This window comes from Panulirus ornatus, chromosome 7 (genome assembly GCF_036320965.1).
Source record: "Panulirus ornatus isolate Po-2019 chromosome 7, ASM3632096v1, whole genome shotgun sequence".
Lineage (NCBI taxonomy): Eukaryota > Metazoa > Arthropoda > Malacostraca > Decapoda > Palinuridae > Panulirus > Panulirus ornatus.
In genome coordinates, this window is record NC_092230.1 from 37595873 (window position 1) to 37620598 (window position 24726).

The following is a 24726-nucleotide window of genomic DNA, read 5'->3' on the forward strand; positions in this document are numbered from 1 at the left end:
AAGAATATTGAAGACAAAGTGGGTGAAAATCCAAAACTTTTTCATAAATTTATGAGGAGTCAATAGTCATTTAAATATAAGCTAATCAGACTAAGGGATTCAGAGGGAAAAAATGTACACTATGATGGCAATGGCTGAAAAAATAAATGACATGTACAAATGTGTTTTCAAAGTGGAAGACATTACAGCCCTAACACTAATGAGATGGAAGAGGGTGGATGTTTTGGAAATCATTGAGATATCTAAGAAAAATCATACAAAAACTAAAACGACTTGACTGATACAAGGCTCTTGGTCCTGATGAAATCTCACCATATGTGCTAAAGATGTAAGCAGATACACCAAATACCACTTGAATTATTCTTCAAGATGTCAATGGAGACAGCAGAGTGCAAGGGGAGTGGAAAAGGGCAAATGTCATTCCTATCAAAAAGAAAGGAGACTGTGAACAGGCACCGAAGTAGAGACTGATCTCACTAAAAAAAAGTGCCACAGAGGGTTCTGGAAAAGATCATCAGAAATCAAAGTAGATGGCTTTCTATGGAGGAGAAATTTCCTAAGTGAGAGACAGTATGGTTTTAAGGAAAGAAGGTCATGAGTAACTAACCTCTTAGAATTCAACAAGAGTGTGAGCTCAGTTCTGGATAAAAGGGATGACCAAATGAACTGTTAGTACCTGGACTGCCAGAAAACATTAGACACTGCTGCATGGAAAACTGATTAAGAATATAAATCACTAGGCAGGAATAAAGGGGTCACTCATACAATGGACAGATTATATCATTGGGAGGGAACAAAGTATGCATGTTAGCCTTTTCCAATGGGTTGTGGTGACCAGTGGAGTGCCACAGGGTTTGATTCTGGGACAATTACTCTCCTTGATCTATGATTATATTAAGACTTGACTGAAGGTATGAAATCCTACCTGAATGTGTTTGCAAATGATGCAAAGGTCATGTGAGAGGTGAAAAGTGCACTAGCTCACAATGGGACCTACATAAACTCTAATGTTGGTTTAGAAAAGGTTGATGAAATTCAACCAAGCAATGTAAAGTAATGAAAATGGAACAAAATAAAAGATGGCCTCAATATGATTATCACCTAGCAGAAAATAACCAACAGGATTCTATAAGAAAGGAGGCCTTGGGAGTCAACAACTCCCTCATCCTGTCACCAGAGTCCCATATCATGAGAATAGTTAAGTAAACAATCTGTCTCATTGCAAACATCAGAATAAATTTCAAGTATACAGGGTATGGAAATACTGAGCAAGCTATTCCTTTCCTACATAAGCCCAAAACTAAAATATACTTCTCAGGTTTGGTCACCACCTAAATCAACTCATAGAACTCACAGAGAATGTCTGGAGGAGGGCAACAAAGATAGTACCAGAATGAAGAAAGCCATGATATAGGGAAGGGAAGAAGGCTTTAAATTCACAAACCTGAAAAACAGAAGAATGACAGAGGACAGATCACAACCCTTAAGTCTTGAAAAGAGATTGATGGAGTGGACAGTGAACATTTCTTGCCAGAATTGTATAGATAGAGCTACCAGAAGACAGAACAAGAAATTAAGTAAGAAACTTATTAATAAGGATGTAAAGAAATATTCTTATAGCATAAGAGTGGTGGATGAATGGAACAGAATGACAGTTAACGCAGACAGCATATGATAGAGAATGATAGAGAATGCTCAAGAGGTAAGGCCCCAAGAGTGTAAAACTCCCTCCTCATAGAGTATGAATAGGTAATTATATCTAGATAAATTACAATTTTACTCACTCAATTCAAACTAAGCCAATGCTGAATATCCCTTATTGTTAAGTCTCTATGCTAATATAAATTCTCTCCATAACAAAGATCCTTTTCTCAGAAAAGTAGTCACCCCTCCTGTGCTAACAGCCCTATTCTTACTGGAAACCCAATTTCACTCACTTGGAGCAATCACTTATGGGCTCTTCTCTATACTTTTACATTTCCTTCCTAAATACACCTTTTGGTTCCTTCTGTCTTGATAATAAACTTCTGAATTCTGGTTCCTTCCTATTTCTACTCTATATGAATTGATACATAATACCATCTTAATACACATACTTTGTACCCGGTTTCTTCACTACACAGCACAAACCTGTCAAGAGCAGCTTCCTGCTGACAGTGAGCAGCATAAGCCACTGTATAGCCTCTCTTACAGCGTTCAGTTTCCAAAGCCGAGATGTAAAACACAAAATCGGCTCCAGGGATACCTTCTCCCACTTCCTTACTAACAACACGGCAGTTTTGACCCAGGGTGTTGCATACACGACAGGCCTGTTTACAAATGGGCATAAGATAAATGAATATGATGGAAAACTTTTAAAAGAAAACAAAAAACTGCTATACAGATAAGATAATCTATCCATTTTTCTAGAACTTTATTTCCCTCTTTGTCATAGGGAGCTGTAAATACACCAACACCTGTGCCTAAGTCTAACTACCATCTAAATAGAAATAATTATTTTTCCAGAGAAGGGTCACTGCTCCTATATCCACCATACTATTCATAATCAGTAACATGCATAGATACAAATGATAAATTCTTTCAAGCTTTGACCCCATAAGCTTTTGTATGATATCACATAACAAAACACAAGAAACTACAAATATTATAGTACTGTACTGTAGTGAAAAACATTTGTCAAAAACAATAAATATGTTCCTTATGACTGAGAATCACAAATGACAAAAGACTGAATATGTGTGATAAGCAAGAGATGAAAGAAATGTGTATCTTGCAAATCACATATGTAATGGCTTGTTAACTATATTGATAACAAGCCATCATGTAATAGCTGGAATATCTATTTGCTCGATCAGTAAAATAAAAACTAGCTTATAATAAAGAATAACAACATTTCTTATTCTCATTACAAGAACATTCAATGACATTCAGGAATATTCACTGAAAGATGAAATTGAATCATCAATATCTTCCCTATTCTGGACCTTTCTCATATTATTCAGTATGACTGTGATATGTCTAGGTCAAGAAATGAGGAAAAGTATTCCATGCTATAACACAGCTTGACTCCATCCTTCCCATGACCTTCCTCATGTCATCCTGTATCACTTGGTCAAGTTTGGTGCTGATGGATCAAGAAATGTGGAAAAGTACAAGGAACAAATACATATTAGGTGGGGGCCAACCTCCCCCACTGTCATCCTGTATCAATGTGCCAAGTTTGGTGCTGATTCATCAAGTGATGTAATATTGCAAAAGGAATAGACATACATTAAAAGGGACGAGAGTTCAAACCCCCTGGGGGTTAAGACTGGATATGAATAATGGCTATAGAAGAAAAAGAATTATGAAAAACAATGGATAGGGAAGAGATATAAGAAGGAATGACTCACTACAGGGGTTATGAACTAAAGGCACAGAAAAATTAATGAAAAACAGTGGAAGCAAAAGCACAGGCGTGAGAAAGAAAGTCTTGGGGGAGTACATGAAATTAAATGAGTGTGGACAAACAGTGAAGAACAAGATATGATGGAGGCAGGCAACTATACGAAGAGACAAACAAGGCAAAATCTCTACTATAGACTCACGTAGAGGTGTTCCTCGGGCACCTGGACCTCACCACACATAGTGACAGGCTCACAGCTGCTCTTGCAGAATGGGTGTGGTTCCCCCTTAATTAGGAACACCTGGTTCTTCTCACATCTCCTGCACACACACAAAACATGGCACCATTGTAAAAGACAAAAACAATTATAAAACAATAAATAAATGTGTGGGAAAATAAATCAAAGCAACATTACTGTACAATAAAATAAAATAATAAGTGGTGTTATACTGAATTATATCAAATGATCAGTCTGATATTTGCAATACATACATAAACCCTTCATCAGAAAGCCTGGAACCTCTACCTTCTCTTAACCAGAGAAGAAGCAGAGGAGCACATAACCACTTAGCCATCACTAGTGGCCGGGTGGTCTGGCACTTACTTGCCTCCCAACTCCATGAAAGAATGTACAAGCTTGAAGCTCACTGATGAAGGTTTTTATGTCCAGTGGATGTGTGCATTGTTATGCACTTAATTTCTTGTAATACACAACAAAGTAGTTTTCTGTCTGTCAACCTCACCAAAATCTTTGTAATCTTCCATATAAATCCTACTCTACAAAAACTATATCGAACTTTGCTACAATACAAACTCAGAAAACAAGATGCAGGGCAACTTTACAGATTTCATAACTGAAGCACTGTGCAACTCTTAAAAGCTGAAAAAAATCAGCAACCACAAAGTGATCCAAGAGCTCAACTGCCAAGGGGTACAAGGATAGTTTCTACAGATGTAAAGTAGACATTTACAGATAAAATTGTATTCTACAATTTCTTTTTTGGAAAAGGGGTTAATTCATCATAAAATTATGTTCTGTTCATTATTGTGCAAGAACAAATACAACAGGAATAAAAAAAAATTGAAGTTGGTTTATTATTTCTACCGTACCCTCCTCAAGGATCCACCCCTGACCACAAAGTACAATAAAACACTCATAGAGTAACACTAGGAGTATAGGACGGAATGGGAGTGATGAGCCATGGGCACAATAAAGTGAGTAATTGTGACCAGGTCATGGTAGGAGTGGGTTTAAGTGCAGCCAACACTGTGTGTGTGTTTGTGTGTGTGTGTGTGAAGGCTTGGGTCAGAGCCACTCACCTGTTGAGTCTGATCACTGTCTCTGTCCGTCTTACCATGAGCGCCTGCTGCCAGTACGACACTGCAGAGGGCAACACGTTCTCCTGAAACAACAATCACATCTTACAATCCAAGCTAACTTTGATTATGTTTTCCCTTGAACATCCCTCCCTCTCTATTTAATTCATTGTAATGACATACATGAGAGTTTAAAACAAGGGAAAAGAATGGACACTGTTTTTGTTAATTTAGCAAAAGCATTTGACAAAGCAAAAGGAACAGTACACCATGCAATTTTGCAAGAGGAAGGTGCTAATGAAAACTTTAGTCATATAGGACAATAGGTTAGAGTTTCTTACTGCTGTAGTCAACAGAAACATGTCTGAGGAAGGTGTTCTATCTGGTGTACCACAACTAAAGGTATAAGGCTTAATACTCTTTATGATAATGATATGTTGCCATTAAAGTAAAGGAAAGCAAAATGATTGGATAAAACACTGATCAAACGGAGATGCAAAAATACTCAGACACTATTTACAAATGGACAGAAATGACACCATATAAAGGACCAAGAGAAAGAGAAAAAGTTAAACAAACATGAAAGACTTGGGCATCTTCAAAAAATGAAAAACTAGAATTCAGAGAGCATATCAAGATAACACTATTGAGTGAAAAGAATAGTATAATTTTGAGAATTTTCAATACAAGAGACAGAAACCTAATGATGAAAGTATATATAGGAAGCAAAATTGAGTAATGATGTATCCTAAGGTCACCAACTTATCAGAGAGGTAAATGTATTTGAGAGAATTCTAAAGCATATCTTACATGCAAAATCAAGGGGATGGAACATATGAACAACAATAAAAGTTGAAATAAATAGAATTATAAAGCCTAGAGAGAAGATAGGTATATGATAATGTGTGTATGGAAACAAATTGAAGGTATGTACCATGGAACACAAACAAAATATAGCAGACGCAGATAAGTGAAAGACCAAACCAAAAGCAAGAACAACTATTCAATATATTATCAGGAGAAATAAGATACATGCATGGAATTACAGAAATATTTGAAAGAAGACATGTAGTTAAAATCAGTCCCACAATGAGCCCAGAATAGATGATTATGTAATGCGGGTGGCACCTGACAGAAAAGTCTTATTCATCAAGCAAGACATGTGATCAGCCCTTCATGTTAGCCCTACCATCATGGCAAAATACCATTAAAAATACTTGAAGTTACATAGGTATTCTCTGTTGTTACATAGATACACAGATCCAAGGTCCAAGCAAGGTGTCTGGCCTTAACACTAAAAAAATCTCCCTAAAAGCAGATGAAAAGAATAGCATAGTAAAGGCTCTCTTCCCACCTTCCACTCCATCCAGCAACACACTGGACAGAAAATAGGTAAATAAGAAAATACCTTGCAGGATTGATATGCCCAAAAGCAATGATTATAGGAAAGTCATAAGGCAGAATGAACATGAGTATGTCATGCATCTAATGACCAATTACATGCATCCCTTTACTTTTTGTTATAAAGACAATAGTAAGGATAAACTTGAACTCCAGTCTCTCAACCTACCATATCTATACTAGTCCTAATGTTGAAGAATGATACAGTACTTCTCACTTTCTCAAAGCAGGTGACATGTTGGTATGTTACCACAGCATGGCCAGGGAGATATCGGTGGTTGAGAAGATAGCATGGTATACCACTACGTTACGACTCATCAAATGTATTATTCAATAACGGAAAGTGATGTGATGATCAAGCCTAATTTTGAAGATCATTAAGGGTGAAGGAGGCATAGAGCCTTTTTTCTCTGTAACTGTGCATCTATTGGTGCAGTGACCAAACCTGAAAAGCACATTCTAGCTTTGGCATTATGTAGGATGGGAGCACCTTGCTGAATATTTCCTTATATATATATATATATATATATATATATATATATATATATATATATATATATATATATATATATATATATATATATATAATTTATTTATATATATATAATTTATATATATATATATATTTTTTTTTTTTTGCTTTGTTGCTGTCTCCCGCGTTTGCGAGGTAGCGCAAGGAAACAGACGAAAGAAATGGCCCAACCCACCCCCATACACATGTATATACATACGTCCACACACGCAAATATACATACCTACACAGCTTTCCATGGTGTACCCCAGACGCTTCACATGCCCTGATTCAATCCACTGACAGCACGTCAACCCCGGTATACCACATCGATCCAATTCACTCTATTCCTTGTCCTCCTTTCACCCTCCTGCATGTTCAGGCCCCGATCACACAAAATCTTTTTCCTCCATCTTTCCACCTCCAATTTGGTCTCCCACTTCTCCTCGTTCCCTCCACCTCTGATACATATATCCTCTTGGTCAATCTTTCCTCACTCATTCTCTCCATGTGACCAAACCATTTCAAAACACCCTCTTCTGCTCTCTCAGCCACGCTCTTTTCATTTCCACACATCTCTCTTACCCTTACGTTACTTACTCGATCAAACCACCTCACACCACACATTGTCCTCAAACATCTCATTTCCAGCACATCCATCCTCCTACGCACAACTCTATCCATAGCCCATGCCTCGCAACCATACAACATTGTTGGAACCACTATTAATTCAAACATACCCATTTTTGCTTTCCGAGATAATGTTCTCGACCCACACATTCTTCAAGGCTCCCAGAATTTTCGCCCCCTCCCCCACCCTATGATCCACTTCCGCTTCCATGGTTCCATCCGCTAACAGATCCACTCCCAGATATCTAAAACACTTCACTTCCTCCAGTTTTTCTCCATTCAAACTCACCTCCCAATTGACTTGACCCTCAACCCTACTGTACCTATTAACCTTGCTCTTATTCACATTTACTCTTAACTTTCTTCTTCCACACACTTTACCAAACTCAGTCACCAGCTTCTGCAGTTTCTCACATGAATCAGCCACCAGCGCTGTATCATCAGCGAACAACAACTGACTCACTTCCCAAGCTCTCTCATCCCCAACAGACTTGAATGCTATTCTAATATTTGCTGGCAGACAGTCTGTCCCCTTAACTATTCTCCCAATATGGGTCTATGATGACAAGTTAGGGATGAGTTCGAATCCCAAGTCCTTCTCAAAAACACTTTGGCCCATTTGCAGTCCAAGCACTTTCAGGTATCTTCAACCCGCTCCTGGCAACACAACAAAATTCCTAATATCTGGAAACTTGCCCAAATAATATCAAATCCCGACCTGACATCTGGAAATTTGCCAAAATAATATCAATCCTAAAATCATCCAAACCACCCAACCTACTTCACATCCATCATCAGTATCAAAACTAAAAAAAAAACTGGTTCATAACGAACCAAAAAAAATATCCCATTCTCACACAACATGGCTTCAAACCCAACCACTCCATAATTAAGACACACGGACCCCACACAATACTAGGTGTCATTCGACAGTCTCCGTACACAACCTTACACCAAAGATACTTGACTACCATCCACAACAATGATAAAACATGTTTATCTAAATTCATCACCGGCCACCACAACAGAGTCACCTACAATGGTTCACATTTAAAGCACTTAAAACTCTACAATGGAGTTCCCTAAAGTGCAATATTTTCAACAACCCTCTTCAGACTCTTCCTACACGACCTCCCATTACCTCAAGCAATCCAGAACATCATTGAAGGTCCTCTCATATGCAGACCTTACATCACCATGTCACCGCTGAAGCAGCAACAAATTTGCAGCTTTTCATTACACAACTGGAGCAATGGCTCACCCAAAACAGAATGCCTGCATTTTCCCAGACGTTTTCAATCACTATTTCATCCCGAGACAGACGCGAACCCAGTCACCATGAATGGACAATCACTCACAATGAGCAAAACACCAACTATCTAGGTGTCAGTCCCGTAATATCTTCTACAAACAGTTTATCAACTACATTCTATATTAAATCTTACTTCCTTGATCTTCAACCCTCTTAAAAGCAAATACAACAAAACTGCAAACCACAAAATAGTGCGGTCACAACAATCAATCCCACTTCAACACAGAAACTCTAAGCAACAGCACAACACCCCTCCCATCCAAACCACTCCATAACTAACCACCATCATCCTATTAAAAATAAAACGCTTATCCCTGCCTCACACTTCAGCAGACTCTACTAACAGATTCCCCCACCCCCAACAAAAACAACAGACAAAAGACATACACGCTGAAATAGCCTGTCAAGCAATATACAACCCACCCCCACCCACCCAATACAACCCACCCCCACCTACCCAAACTCAATCTTAAACTCACCCCACCACACATTAACAATCGTCCTGCTCCAGTCTTTGAATTCCTCCTTATCTCCCATATCCTTAGACATCTTGAATCTCACAGAATCTCACAGTCTTCACTCTGATCACCAGTATGGCTTCAGTAAGGCAAGATCCACTGGTGATATGCTTTTCTTACTAATGTCTGGTCATCATCCCTGAACTTTTTGGGGAATCCTATGTACATGCCCTTGACATATCTAAAGCTTTTGACGGTGTGGCATCGGGGTCTCATCTCTAAACTACCCTCTTTTGGCTTTCCTCCCTCATATCTAGCCTTTTCTCTTGCCAATCTATCTCAATGGTTACTGATGGACCAGCTTCTTTCTCCATCAACAGCGGTGTCCCTCAAGGTTCTGTCCTGTCTCATACGCCTTTTTTTTTTTTTTTATCAACGATTTCCTTCCACAAATAGCCAAATGCACTCATACGCTGAAGATTCAACACTGCATTCCTCTTCATCCTTAAATTCTTCTCCTCTCACTTCATCTGCATCTCGTCTCGATACTACTTCCTCAATAAACTCACGATATCTCAATAGGGTAGACAAAGTCTGGTTAAGTTTAATGCCTTCATCCAGTTTCTACCCATTTCTCTATCGAAAATTACTCAAAAGTTTTTTCTCACCTTTAACGGCTCTGTAATTCCACTTCTTGACTCAATAAACATACATGGTATTACTGTAACATCCACTCTATCTTGGAAATCCCCACATTACGAAAAATAGCTAAGTCTGCCTCTAAGGAACTGGGTGTCCTATTTGGATGTTGATTTCTTTTTTTCATCTGAACAGTTGCTCCATTTGTACAAATGACTGATCCGTCCTTGTATGTACGGCTCTCATGTCTGGGGTGGTACTAGCTCTGTATCCTAATTTGAGAGTTGAATTAAACGCGATCCGACATAAACTTTTCCAGGCTCACTTCAAAACTTTACCCCCTTGCCCTACGCCGAAATGTCGGGTCACCTTCTCTCTTCTATAGGTATTACCTTGGCTTTTCCTCCCAAGTGTTTATTGCTTGTGTGCTCCCACCAACAGATAGACCCCGCAATACTTAACAAGCTGCTGCTCACATGATTATTGTGTGGCTGTTGGCATCTCAAGGGTGGGAGGTTTTGATTAATTTTTTTTTCTACACCTCAAACCTTTAATACTATACCTCTCATGTCTTTCCTAACAACTATGACCTGGCGCATTCTAAAAACCAGGTATTTCACTTCCTCCCCCAAATTCGTAAATACTTTTCTTTGTCTTCTTTTTCCGTTTCATTAACCTCTATATTTCCACTAAGGCCCGTCCTTGACGTGGACTTTTGTCCGACTCAGTAGCCTCCAATGTAAGAAAAAAAAATTACATCCATAATAAGTAACACTCCCTAGACAAATACGAATCTACGTCTACGCTCTGGATTGCAACACTTATAAACACCGTTTCAACATATCCCAAGAACCTTCATGCCAACAAAGTTGACTCCCAATCCTTAAATGCTCTGCACTTTCCGCACAGACGCACACACATCACTACACTTTTTGGCCTATGGTCCCGGACAGTGAACACGCTTCTCTTGGTTCTGTAATTGAGTTCGAATTATCTTAAACTGACACTGGTTGTAAACAATTTATGCACACCACGAACAACATGAACATGAATAGACACTGTACACATGTCGTCTGAACTTTATTGCTATTTAAATCGTGTTACGGTAGGAAACTGGTAGAGGAATGTCGCCAATACATCGATATCGGCAGTACTGATAGTCCCGCTATACAGTGCATTAAAACATCTCAACAGCTTCACTGTTTAGGTATTGGTGAAAACCCACCATAACGACAAGGATATTATACTTGTTTCTACACATAATCATATCAATAAAGAAATGTTACATATACTTTTCGATTACGTTCCTATTTGAAATAATGAAAACGATAACTTTTTCCTACATCTTCATGGTCTAATGAAGTGGGTTACTTCATTTAAGTAGGTCAAGGATACTTACATGTATAAGCTCGTATTTTTCCCGCGATAACCTGTGGAAAACAAAAATGCGAAATTAGACCAACATAACTTTCAATGTCGTTTGAATGAATAAATACAAATAGACCTGTGATGATTACGGACCTATTAACAGAGCATAAGGACTACAGTATATCAACCCAAAATATTAGGATCAACAAGCTTCTGTGAAGTGGATAACTGGGTACAGTGGATACCCTCATGAACATCTATCAAAGGAAAGCATTTTGTAAACCAGTGTTTGCGTCAGTTTGGTTATGTATATATTTTCTGCAAAATACTGTAGCTATCATCTATCATCATCAGTTCATGCATTAAGAACCGATTGATGATAATTGATAAGAAAAATATATGTATGAAAAATAAACTTTGTAGAATAATTTTATCGAATATATGTTTTGAGCAGATGACTCTAACGTTCAGGAACTTTGTAAAACTTTCATCTTTACCTATTTTCTCCTATATCTTTTTGGAATCTGTACATAATTATTACCTCGTGAAACAGGTGAAAACCTACTGAAGAGATATGTGTACAAATATGAGGTAAATAAAATTTACAGGATTATTCACCAATTCTAAACTAAATATTTTATATGGAAAGCGAGTGACCAGGATCTACGTAAGAATTCCCTCTTTAGCTATTCTCGCCAATATTTTCCTGAAAATTATCAATATATGCATTAGGAGGGAAACTGCCCTACTGAGGAGAATCATATAGAAAAAGTATGGGGAAAATACAATTAACTTTCATTCATCTATCATACTTCGAGTGTTTTAAACCGATGGCTCAGAACCATGATTTCCTTGAGGCCTGGTCGTTCTGGAGCCGACGTCTCTCAACAAGGAAGGGCGACCAAAGCTCAGGAATTGTGAATGCTCTCTTTCGTAAGATATGTTTTCAATTTCAGATAATTCATCATAACGTACGTGGGAATGTGAATCAACCCCGAAACACCAGGAATTTGAGCCATTATATGACGACTTCCTAAGTAGGCAACAGGAATCATGCATCAACATTAATGTTGACGGCTTCTGTTGAAGTTCTCCGCCATTATTTTGACATTTGTTTAGCTGCTTGGTGTTGGCTATGCAACTACAGACATTTTCTTGGTACATAACCACCTTCTGGAGGCAGTTTTGAAATGTATATGTTGTACTTACTGTAAATATATGTAAAAATGTGATTGAATATGTAAATATGTTAATAAATAGTAATCACCCAGGAGTTATCTTACGTAACTTTACTGCTCACGTCCTTTCCTTTTACATGTACTTATTTCATAAATAGAGACGTCATCTCTGAATCCGTGTCAAGGACCTAAGTGGTTAGCGTTCCTGATCGTGACGCAGTCGGTTCCACAGTCAACACAGCTGTTCATCCACCTTAGAGGTTTGTCGATACCTAATTCAGTCTGATATATATACATATATATATATATATATATATATATATATATATATATATATATATATATTCTTTTTCTTTTCTTTCATACTATTCGCCATTTCCCGCCTCAGCGAGGTAGCGTTAAGAACAGAGGACAGGACCTCTGAGGGAATATCCTCACCCGGCCCCCTTCTCTGTTCCTTCCTTTGGGAAAAAAAAAAATATATATATATATATATTATAATATATATATATATATATATATATATATATATATATATATATATATATATATATATATATATATATATATATATATATATATTAACATCGTACCTATCACTGGCCTACACCACCGCCACATTAGCTCACATCCGTATCATTCGTATCATCAATTAATAAACAATCTTTTTGGCATTTTAAGATAAAAGTATTTCTAACATGTCAGTACTAGTGGCAGATCATCACAGATATACTAACATTTGATGAATATTATTGTTTATACTGAAAATCATCGTAATGATCATCTGACCTTTGAGATGTTTTCTGGTACAACAAGCACAAGACACACGACGGAGCCTAGGTTTAAGCCACACAAATGTGCCGGAAGACCCTCCTCCTGTGCTCCAGGAACGAGTTCCTGAGAGGTAATTCTCTAGAAAATGTCTCGAGTGACACCATCTTTACTCCGGTCCCGGGTAGGGTTGCAGAAACGATAACTTGAGATAAAATCGTTAAATTCCTCAACCAGCGCAGATTACTCACACACCAACATGGCTTCCGAAATAAACGATCCTGTTTAACGAATCTGACTAAGTTCTGTATTCACATGTATGACACCAAGGACTCCAGAATACTTGGTATTCCGTGAAACCTTCGACAGAGTATACACACAACAAGAATGCTGAGTGAAATCAAATCTCATGGGAGAGCAAATGGATCGTGCGAGTGGAGAGCCGATTCATGCGCAGGAAGGAAACTAAAGAATGGCATCAAAACTGGTAGCGTCCTCCGTCAGTCGAATGTCTAGAGGAGTTACTGAAGGCACAGTCCTAGTCTAAGGACCGAGGTAATACCCGTCAAGTCAGCTGTGCGCCACACGTGCAACAGTTGCAGCCGCGCACATCCTGCCTCAGGCACACGGCAATGGTTTCGATCTTGGTGGGCGATGTAATTACAATGTACAGCGACTGGTACTGTCTTGAGATTCACACTGTTATCGGTTGTAATTAAGAGCAATTATGTTAGTAATGAATGTATGTTAAGGTGATAAACGTAATCTTATATCATTATATGCTCTAGTACAGGAAGCAGCGCTGAGGATCTACTGAAACTAACGGCACGGTAAACACTCGCCGTATTTTTTGCAGGTTGTGTGCAAGCGACCTGACGCTAACAGTTGAACTAATTATCAAATCTCAATTTAGTTCACGTTGGAAAGTGTTTGAGGTGGGTAAAGTGAGATCTGCTTGCTTTATATAGTTCTATAAAGGTTATCAAAAAGTTGTCTGGTGACGGTTATTCATACTGTACTGAATTTGAAATACCAAGTTAATGTACGTAATATGTGAAGTATTCAAAGTGGTGGTGGATCTGTTTCCAGTAACTTCCCTAACATTGAACATACAACAACATGGAAAGATGATCTCTAATACTTGAATACAGAAAATACAAGAAAATGGATAATAGAAAGGAATTCTTTCATGCTGTATCGTGCATGACAATACATCATTAATGCACTAGGGGGGAGGGGAAGTTTACAACCCCCCACCCCTGAACCATCTCCACCATGACAAACCTGGGTTTCTTACGCTTGTGCAACCGGTCTGCTTTTACAATTTTCCCATTCAATTTAACCCATTCCTCTACCACTACCATATTCCTTAACAGCCTTTCCAATAAGTTTCGTCTCTAACAGCATGCAGGGTCGTCTGGTGGTGGCGTGGTACCTACGTACAGCCTTCGCTGAACTGGTCACTCTCGACGTCATCAGTCGGGTTCAGAATGTAGTTGTGATTACGTCACCCCTCACTCCTCTTTCTTCCACTATGGAGAACTTTAAGGATGACGGCCTGTCTCTGTACCTCATCTCTCATAATCACGGTACTACATATATTAAAAAAATTGAGCGCAAGAAGTAAAATGGAAACCTTTTTCCTGACTTAGGAAAAAACATTTGGCAAAACAAAGACGACCACCGGATCTTGCAAGGGCAAGTGGCTGAAGGAGCCATGTCTGGGGAGGAAGACGTCCTCCCTGGGGTGCCCCAAGGGGCCGCTGTTGGCCTCAGTGTGTAATAATGACATCAGACGTCAACAGGGAGGTCGAGGAAAGCCTAGCCAGGAGCTCTGCTGGTGACACCAAAGTTGGAGAAATGGCTGCACGAGGAACTGATGCAAAAAAGACTCAGACGCAATTACTAAATGGGCGGAATTAAACCTGATGGAAGTATATAATGGCCCAGGGAAGAAAGTGATGGAAATCGGGGAAATGTGAAAGACCTGAGAAAGTAGATTACACACAAAGTGAGAAGATATTATCCAGCTAAATTATGAGTGGTTATGGTTCTGAGAACTTTTGCTACTGATGAGGATGTATAATGTATATATAAGAAGCAAAGCTGAATATTGCAGGGTTATATGGTCACCAACGAGAAAATTCAGAGGCACTTTACACGAGCCAAACCGAAGGTAGCGTACCTTCTACCATGAGAAGCTGAAGGAACGTCGACAATATGTTATAACTTACAACGAAGAGAAAGGTAAATGATAATCTATGCAACAAACTGAAGGTATAACAGAGAAGATGTTTAACCTGCAAGCCTCTCAACAGGAGAGATACAGAGTTATTAAGTCTTCCAGAATACCATGGAACATACCGAAAATAAATCTGAGAAAAAATATATGACAGCCCAACCAGGAAGCAAGAACTGTTCAATATAGTCAGGAGATATATATGAAACATTCATGGAAGAACAACAGATACATTTAAAAGAACACCTGCTATGTAAGCTGAAATCAGTCCCAGATAAACGGAGAACAGACAATCATGCAATATATGTGGAACAGCTGAGAACAATACTCAAATCTTTTACACCAAACAAGGTATGTGGTGGTGACCTGCCAAATCTTGACAATACCTCGTCGTAGGTATGTATACTCCCTCTCCTCGAGGATTCTCCAGCAGCCCGAGGCCTGGTATCTAAGCACAGCTGTGCTGGGCAGGGAAGCGCTCACTACAACTTGCCGGGAAGATACATGTAACGGCTGTATTGACGTAGCCCCTCCCCGCCTAACTTCCTCGAACTGCCTGCCCCACCAGGAGCCAACCTCCCGCCGACACTTCCCAGTACCCCCGGCCTCCTCTATATGATCGACCCTTCCCAGAGTATGACCTTTCGTGGCGTCTCCTCCTAGAACAGGGATTCTCCGAGGTTCGCCCTCTTCCTGGAAGAGAACCTTTCCCATGTGGCCTCCCCCACGGAAAAGAACTTTTGTGCCGTGACAAGCCAGAGGTCTGCCCCACCGTATGGTGTGCCGGGAGGCAAGATGTGTCAAGGTTCAGCAACATCTGTACACCACACACCCCAGCCTTCATCCTCTTCCCAGTGATACACACGGCTGACAGTACCAGGCCATGTTGTACACGGTAGATGGTGTGGACGAGAGGGATGGCATGGACGATTTGGCTATGATCTGTGAGGACAGACCACATCATGTTCCATAAACAAAACCACATCCAGTGTGTATGTCTTGTTAAGGATGGCACATGGTAATACAAGCTGAAGCTAACCATCTACATTACTTCATTAAAAAAAAATCATTATACATACACTGTTCCAGCCGGCAGCGGTGACGCTGCTGAAGTCTATGTTACACCGTGAAGGAACCTGAGGATATTGTATGAACGTGTCGTGACGGTGAGTGAGGTAGCCCGTCCCCAGGAGATTCTCATGGAGGGGAGGGCAGAGTGCGACTCCAGCACCGGTTGTGTGGACCCCCGGGCAAGATCACAGCAAATTATCGTGGCAGAAGATAACACCACAATTATCTCCCCTACCCCCCATCTCTCCGGGGCTCCTGCTTGAGGCAACAATGCGCCCCTCAGGGGATGATGATGAGGTCTGTGACCCTAATCTTCAACTAATGTTCCAAGATTCGACATGTTGCCTCATTCCTCCCACACTGTGGCTTCCAGTACAGCTTTGCTCAAGACATTTGGACATGGTAACGCCTGAAGCGAGGCAGTTATCCCAGACTAAGATAAGGGCAGGAAGCATCTCTAACGCTCGGAGATAAAACAAGTAGAGTTATATGAAACAAAAGATAAACAACGTCTTCTCCCATATGGAGAGGACATGAGCGTCCAGGACATACACAGACAGGGATACAGAGCTGTTCTAGTGACCAGGACATCCACAGATGGGCAAGTAAGGGTACAATCCACCAAGAACGCTAGGTGTGAGGCTCTGGACCGGCCGCTAGCCTCACTATCCAGGAGACTCTACATAAAAACTGTGAGTGTGCGGGACACAGGAGAGCCACGCTGGGCCGCGGTGACCGCTTGGCTCCCTGCCCACAGGAACAGCACGGCCGAGCGCCCTTGTTGGTCCATCCACAGGTATGGGCTGGAAAAGCTGGCATCCTCTCCAGCAAGGTGCAATACACCACAGACGGTGCACATGCTGCACTACTGTACGTACTCACCCAACCCGTCAAGTGTGTCTGGAGACTGACTACAAGCAACCCTCACCTCGTCTCGGTAACTTAACTCTTATTTTTACTGTTCATGTATACGGTAATGACTCATCCCGTGCTGTGTTTTGAATACATGGGCCCCTCATACTATATACATGGGGACCTCAACTCACCTGAACCACTTGCCTTATGTTTACTGATATCTACATTGCTTTACACGAGACCAGGGAGCGTCTGCAGTGTTAACCTCAGGCCAAGGCTTAAGGCCTAGTCAATATATTAGGTAATGTGTGGCCGCTGGCAACTCAAGTTTGCTCCGTTTTGATAAATGTTTCTTTCCTTATACCTCAAAACTCTAGAACTCTCTACCATCTCATGACTTTAACAATACCTATGACCTGGCAATTCTTAAAAGACTGGTTGTTCACTCCCCCCAAAATTCGTAACTCCTTTTCCTCGTCTCTTCTTTTTCCCTTTCATTCTTTTTATATTGTTACGAAGACGTGTGTGTTTGTATCTATTTCTTATCAGGGCGAGGAGTGATGCCAGAGGCTGGCTCGGAGTTTCTGTCCACCCAGCATTTTACGAGAGTGTAACTACGCCGAGACTCTGGGACCCTCCAACCAATGAGAACTTCCCCTATATTTCTATAGCCAATCGAAATGTAAGGTTTATAGCAGCAAGGGCGAACGCTTGTCTTCTGGTACCCACAACACCCGCTGAGACTTGATTCCTTTCTCTGAAGCCCAGCGAGGTGGGTGGTGTCCCCTGCTGTAAGTCCTGCCGTGTTGTAAGCCTGTAAGCCCTGCTGTGCTATAAGCCCGTTACCCTAGTGTTGTGCTGTAAGCCCGTTATAATTATCAGTGTAATGTTATCGAAGAACTGCCTTAGAGGAAAGAGAACTCCTGGCTTGAAATCTTATCTGGAATGTTAAGTCATGTACGAATGTTATCTTATGTTCAATGTTAAACTTACTTTCAATGTTAACGTAATGTTTCATGCTTGATTTATGTGCCTATCTTTGTACACTTGAAATCTTTCATTATAAGTAGATTCAATGTAATGCTGGTCTTTAATTCAATCCCATAACTTTATTATTGTGTTATCCTGAGTTGTGCCACTTGACAAATCTATAACGTCCTTGCAAGACAAGGAACAGTAGTATTTGTAACATATGTTACTGGCGACCTTGCCTGAATAAGTATTGAATTTGTAACAATATGTAAATGTAAACAAAAAATACAGTAGTAAAACATGGATCAAAATGTAAAACTACAGTATGATGGAATGAAGACGTAAAAGCACAAACGCGAAAATGCAAACATTCAGACTTAGGATGAAATTCAGAGAAATGGAAGACAAGTTAAGATACAATTAGCTGGAGCACAAACTGAAATGATTAAGAGATGAGTCTAGGAAGTGTGGGATGCATCTGGCCAAAGCCCTACAGTATGATATAGCTGCATCTAAGATACTGTGCTTCAATACAGCTGAGAATTATACAACAGGACAACGGATCCAGTCTACGTCATAAAGGGTTAATACAAGAAAATCCGTTCAGGAGAGCTAGATGATGGTGCCTCCGGATCAACGGAACACTATGAGGATGTGTTAACGGTGAGAGAAGAGGAAGAAAATGAAGAACTGGTAGAGGAAAGTGAAGACGCGGAAGAGAACATGAGGAAGGGGGAACTCGCACTACCTGAGGCGAGTTTTGAGAAGGTTGGAGAGAGCGTGCAAGGAGGAGAGGGTAAACGATATGGCATCATGTGGACGACCATATACCAGGAGAGACCATTATTCAACATATACTGAACACTGTAGGCAAGACACCGCGAGGCAAGCGAAAATCCATTGCTTGTTTAGTCCGTAAGAAGGTGGAAGACATTCCCGAAAATGACAGAGGACCTGCACACACTGAAAATGTATTAACCGATAACAGTATACTGATATCCGTACACCGATGATGGTGTACGTGTGTTACATCCTGTACTGGAGACTGTCATGTGTGTTAGATCCTGTACTGGAGACTGTCATGTGTGTTAGATCCTGTACTGGAGACTGTCATGTGTGTTAGATCCTGTACTGGAGACTGTCATGTGTGTTACATCCTGTACTGGAGACTGTCATGTGTGTTAGATCCTGTACTGGAGACTGTCATGTGTGTTACATCCTGTACTGGAGACTGTCATGTGTGTTACCTCCTGTACTGGAGATTGTCATGTGTGTTACCTCCTGTACTGGAGACTGTCATGTGTGTTACCTCCTGTACTGGAGACTGTCATGTGAAAGATGACAAGATCTGCCATGGACAGAGCAACTTGTACCCCACAGATCCGGCTGGCCACAGGTTAGCTTGAGTTAAAGCTGTAGAAACTGGGAGTAAAAAGCTTGTTATGAAGCGCGGACGATCCAGAAACATGACCATGGAGAGCAAAACACACGAAACTATTCTGGAAAGTTTGAAAACATGGACATGGAGAGGAATAACCAAGACACGATAAGAATATCAAAACAACGAGGAAGTTTATGGTGAAGTGCACAAGACCAGATAAGATGTTTACTGGAGGTTGGAAGGGAAGTTTCCTGAGATGTTTGTTATACATCAATAAATGATAAGAGGAAATCTATACTAAATAACATGAGGTTTGATAGTTTATATATATATATATATATATATATATATATATATATATATATATATATATATATATATATATATATATTTTTTTTTTTTTTTTTTTTTTTTTTTTGCTTTGTCGCTGTCTCCTGCGTTTGCGAGGTAGCGCAAGGAAACAGACGAAAGAAATGGCCCAACCCACCCCCATACACATGTATATACATAAGTCCACACACGCAAAATATACATACCTACACAGCTTTCCATGGTTTACCCCAGACGCTTCACATGCCCCGATTCAATCCACTGACAGCACGTCAACCCCGGTATACCACATCGCTCCAATTCACTCTATTCCTTGCCCTCCTTTCACCCTCCTGCATGTTCAGGCCCCGATCACACAAAATCTTTTTCACTCCATCTTTCCACCTCCAATTTGGTCTCCCTCTTCTCCTCGTTCCCTCCACCTCCGACACATATATCCTCTTGGTCAATCTTTCCTCACTCATTCTCTCCATGTGCCCAAACCATTTCAAAACACCCTCTTCTGCTCTCTCAACCACGCTCTTTTTATTTCCACACATCTCTCTTACCCTTACGTTACTTACTCGATCAAACCACCTCACACCACACATTGTCCTCAAACATCTCATTTCCAGCACATCCATCCTCCTGCGCACAACTCTATCCATAGCCCACGCCTCGCAACCATACAACATTGTTGGAACCACTATTCCTTCAAACATACTCATTTTTGCTTTCCGAGATAATGTTCTCGACTTCCACACATTCTTCAAGGCTCCCAGAATTTTCGCCCCCTCCCCCACCCTATGATCCACTTCCGCTTCCATGGTTCCATCCGCTAACAGATCCACTCCCAGATATCTAAAACACTTCACTTCCTCCAGTTTTTCTCCATTCAAACTCACCTCCCAATTGACTTGACCCTCAACCCTACTGTACCTAATAACCTTGCTTTTATTCACATTTACTCTTAACTTTCTTCTTTCACACACTTTACCAAACTCAGTCACCAGCTTCTGCAGTTTCTCACATGAATCAGCCACCAGCGCTGTATCATCAGCGAACAACAACTGACTCACTTCCCAAGCTCTCTCATCCCAAACAGACTTCATACTTGCCCCTCTTTCCAAAACTCTTGCATTTACCTCCCTAACAACCCCATCCATAAACAAATTAAACAACCATGGAGACATCACACACCCCTGCCGCAAACCTACATTCACTGAGAACCAATCACTTTCCTCTCTTCCTACACGTACACATGCCTTACATCCTCGATAAAAACTTTTCACTGCTTCTAACAACTTGCCTCCCACACCATATATTCTTAATACCTTCCACAGAGCATCTCTATCAACTCTATCATATGCCTTCTCCAGATCCATAAATGCTACATACAAATCCATTTGCTTTTCTAAGTATTTCTCACATACATTCTTCAAAGCAAACACCTGATCCACACATCCTCTACCACTTCTGAAACCACACTGCTCTTCCCCAATCTGATGCTCTGTACATGCTTTCACCCTCTCAATCAATACCCTCCCATATAATTTACCAGGAGGTCAAGAGAAAGGTGCAAGAGGTGAAAAAAAGGGCAAATGAGAGTTGGGGTGAGAGAGTATCATTAAATTTTAGGGAGAATAAAAAGATGTTCTGGAAGGAGGTAAATAAAGTGCGTAAGACAAGGGAGCAAATGGGAACTTCAGTGAAGGGCGCAAATGGGGAGGTGATAACAAGTAGTGGTGATGTGAGAAGGAGATGGAGTGAGTATTTTGAAGGTTTGTTGAATGTGTTTGATGATAGAGTGGCAGATATAGGGTGTTTTGGTCGAGGTGGTGTGCAAAGTGAGAGGGTTAGGGAAAATGATTTGGTAAACAGAGAAGAGGTAGTAAAAGCTTTGCGGAAGATGAAAGCCGGCAAGGCAGCAGGTTTGGATGGTATTGCAGTGGAATTTATTAAAAAAGGGGGTGACTGTATTGTTGACTGGTTGGTAAGGTTATTTAATGTATGTATGACTCACGGTGAGGTGCCTGAGGATTGGCGGAATGCGTGCATAGTGCCATTGTACAAAGGCAAAGGGGATAAGAGTGAGTGCTCAAATTACAGAGGTATATATATATATATATATATATATATATATATATATATATATATATATATATATATATATATATATATATAAAGATATTCAAAGTGAGGCCAGTATACTAACCCGTAGACGGAGTCGTCGTAGTAGAGGGAGATGCGGAGGGGCTGGTCCACGCTGCGCTTCCTGACCGTGTGTTCAGCCTCGAGCGGCACGTTCAGGATCACCTGTGGGGCAGACCAGCAGCACATTACTCACGACACTCTCTGACCATGGAATAATAACATTATCCCACGTGGTCAACCATCCCCCGTGGTCAAACATCCAACATACTGGGATAAGGTCAAGACGGATGTATGTATGGATGAATGCTGAACACATGTAGATTTTTGATAGATATATTAATTAGGAGATTACGGCCTTTAAACATCCTTACCAAATTATCAAAAAATTCGACAAATGCCAAATAAGAATTTTGATTTTGAAAAGTAAAACGTTTAAAAATGACAGCTAGTATTTCTCTCTCTCTCTCTCTCTCTCTCTCTCTCTCTCTCTCTCTCTCTCTCTCTCTATATATATATATATATATATATATATATATATATATATATATATATATATATATATTTTTTTTTTTTTTTTCAAACTATTCGCCATTTCCCGCGTTAGCGAGGTAGCGTTAAGAACAGAGAACTGGGCCACTGAGGGAATATCCTCACCTGGCCCCCTTCTCTGTTCCTTCTTTTGGAAAATTAAAAAAAAAAAGAAAAAAAAGAAAAAAAAAATGAGAGGGGAGGATTTCCAGCCCCCCGCTCCCTCCCCTTTTAGTCGCCTTCTACGACACGCAGGGAATACGTGGGAAGTATTCTTTCTCCCCTATCCCCAGGGATAATATATATATATATATATATATATATATATATATATATATATATATATATATATATATATATATATCACATGCAGTTTATCATTCCTGTTAACTTACAGTACAATGTTCTCCATACATGGCTGATGCCTGAGGCCTTTATTGTGGTGAAATGACCACTGAACTGCAGCCAGTCATAACAACCTGTGTTTAGCTCACAATGGCTGGAGTTGACGTGCTTTCAATCCTCTCGTCAATTACTGACCGGCGAGGATGTGTGGCATTTATCTTCCCCGGTGAGGGAAAATTTCACGTTCCTCAAATACATCACAACAACAGACTAATAATTCACATACCCTTGACCCAAGATGACAGTATGTAAGTCATGGTTTTTACAGGAAATATACTGAAGAACCAAACCACTCATTAGCATCAGTGACTATATCCAGTTACGTTATAGATAATTACATTCTACCTTACATCAATGATTACGTCAATAACGTCAGGTTAAATCAACGTCCCTAGCGAGAGACACTTCGTTCCTATAACGAATCGTGACCTCATCACCAATGGCTGCCCGTAACACCGTCACGACCACTGGCTGCCCGTAACATCGTCACAGCCACTGGCTGCCCGTAACATCGTCACAACCACTGGCTGCCCGTAACACCGTCACGACCACTGGCTGCCCGTAACATCGTCACAGCCACTGGCTGCCCGTAACATCGTCACAACCACTGGCTGCCCGTAACACCGTCATGACCACTGGCTGCCCGTAACACCGTCACGACCACTGGCTGCCCGTAACCCCGTCACGACCACTGGCTGCCCGTAACACCGTCACGACCACTGGCTGCCCGTAACACCGTCACGACCACTGGCTGCCCGCAACACCGTCACGACCACTGGCTGCCCGTAACATCGTCACAACCAGTGGTTGCCCGTAACATCGTCACGACCACTGGCTGCCTGTAACGGGTTGTCACCACCACTGGCTACCAATTACATCGTCACCACCACAAGCTGCCCGTAACACCGTCACGAGTACTAGCTTCCCGTGACTGCCTGTGACGGGCCGTTACGTACTCTGACTACCTAAGACAAATGTACCTGACTACCTAAGACAATGTCGTTAAATTTCGTCTTGAATTAATCTGATGAAATGTTTCTCAAATTCAAATATTTACGTTGAAAAATAATGATATGAAGGCAATATTCCTGTTCAATTCAAGAAATAAATCAGTAAAGCATTTCCAGGTTTTAGACAGATATCAATCTATCAACCAGAGTTTCCACTGTCACACTCCATCATCAGGTGGGAAGTGGTTCTCTGGCTACATTGCCACCTGCCAAAAATGAAAATTCATATATTCCACCTTCCATCCCTCGTCCAAGGATGGCGCCTTTAGCCTGCAGCGCATCTGTTGCACATATCCCCACAAAAATGCCTCACACAACTTACAAAGAAAAAGCGCAGGGGAAATAATCGTGAATTTAAAAGATCAAACGACAACATGTGGCAAGTGATATGTAAACACGTGTGGCGGCTCACTGGCTGATGGCCAGAGTCAACCCAGTAACCCAGTAGAAGACGCTCCTCCCTCCCTCCTGATTTGTATATCCTCTTCTTTAATATACTACATGATCCACCCCACACACGCTCACACATACACAATGTATTAATTCTTTTTTTTTTTCTTACTGCTTCACTTTTTGCCGAGATGGTTTCGATTGTGGCAATGTTTTGCCCATTTCACGACGGTGACCATAAACACACACACACACACACACACACATATATATATATATATATATATATATATATATATATATATATATATATATATATATATATATATATATATATATAAGGCGATAGATACAGACTCGTAAAGGTTTTAGGAAAAGAGGTAACATCGGTGAGAAGAGAATCATGAGTAAGTGAGCTTGGAAAAGAAACGTGTGAAAAAAT

At 40.5% G+C, this 24726-nt stretch overlaps 1 protein-coding gene across 4 annotated transcripts in view; it reads right to left on the reverse strand.

Annotated features, from left to right (window-relative positions):
• The window catches only part of Invadolysin (leishmanolysin-like peptidase, invadolysin), a 228913-nt gene that overhangs the window by 46636 nt on the left and 157551 nt on the right, over nt 1-24726 (reverse strand). Inside the window, exons 2-6 of one of the 4 annotated variants that reach the window (XM_071663501.1) lie at nt 22013-22113; nt 11053-11083; nt 4706-4788; nt 3588-3705; nt 2131-2309 (exon numbers count right to left, since the gene is read on the reverse strand). In XM_071663501.1, coding sequence (XP_071519602.1) covers nt 2131-2309; nt 3588-3705; nt 4706-4788; nt 11053-11083; nt 22013-22113 — 512 coding nt within the window. Of the gene's footprint in view, nt 1-2130; nt 2310-3587; nt 3706-4705; nt 4789-6272; nt 6543-8385; nt 8869-11052; nt 11084-22012; nt 22114-24726 lie in introns of those variants that run through there. The other 3 variants (XM_071663504.1, XM_071663503.1, XM_071663502.1) reach the window with 3 other exon arrangements.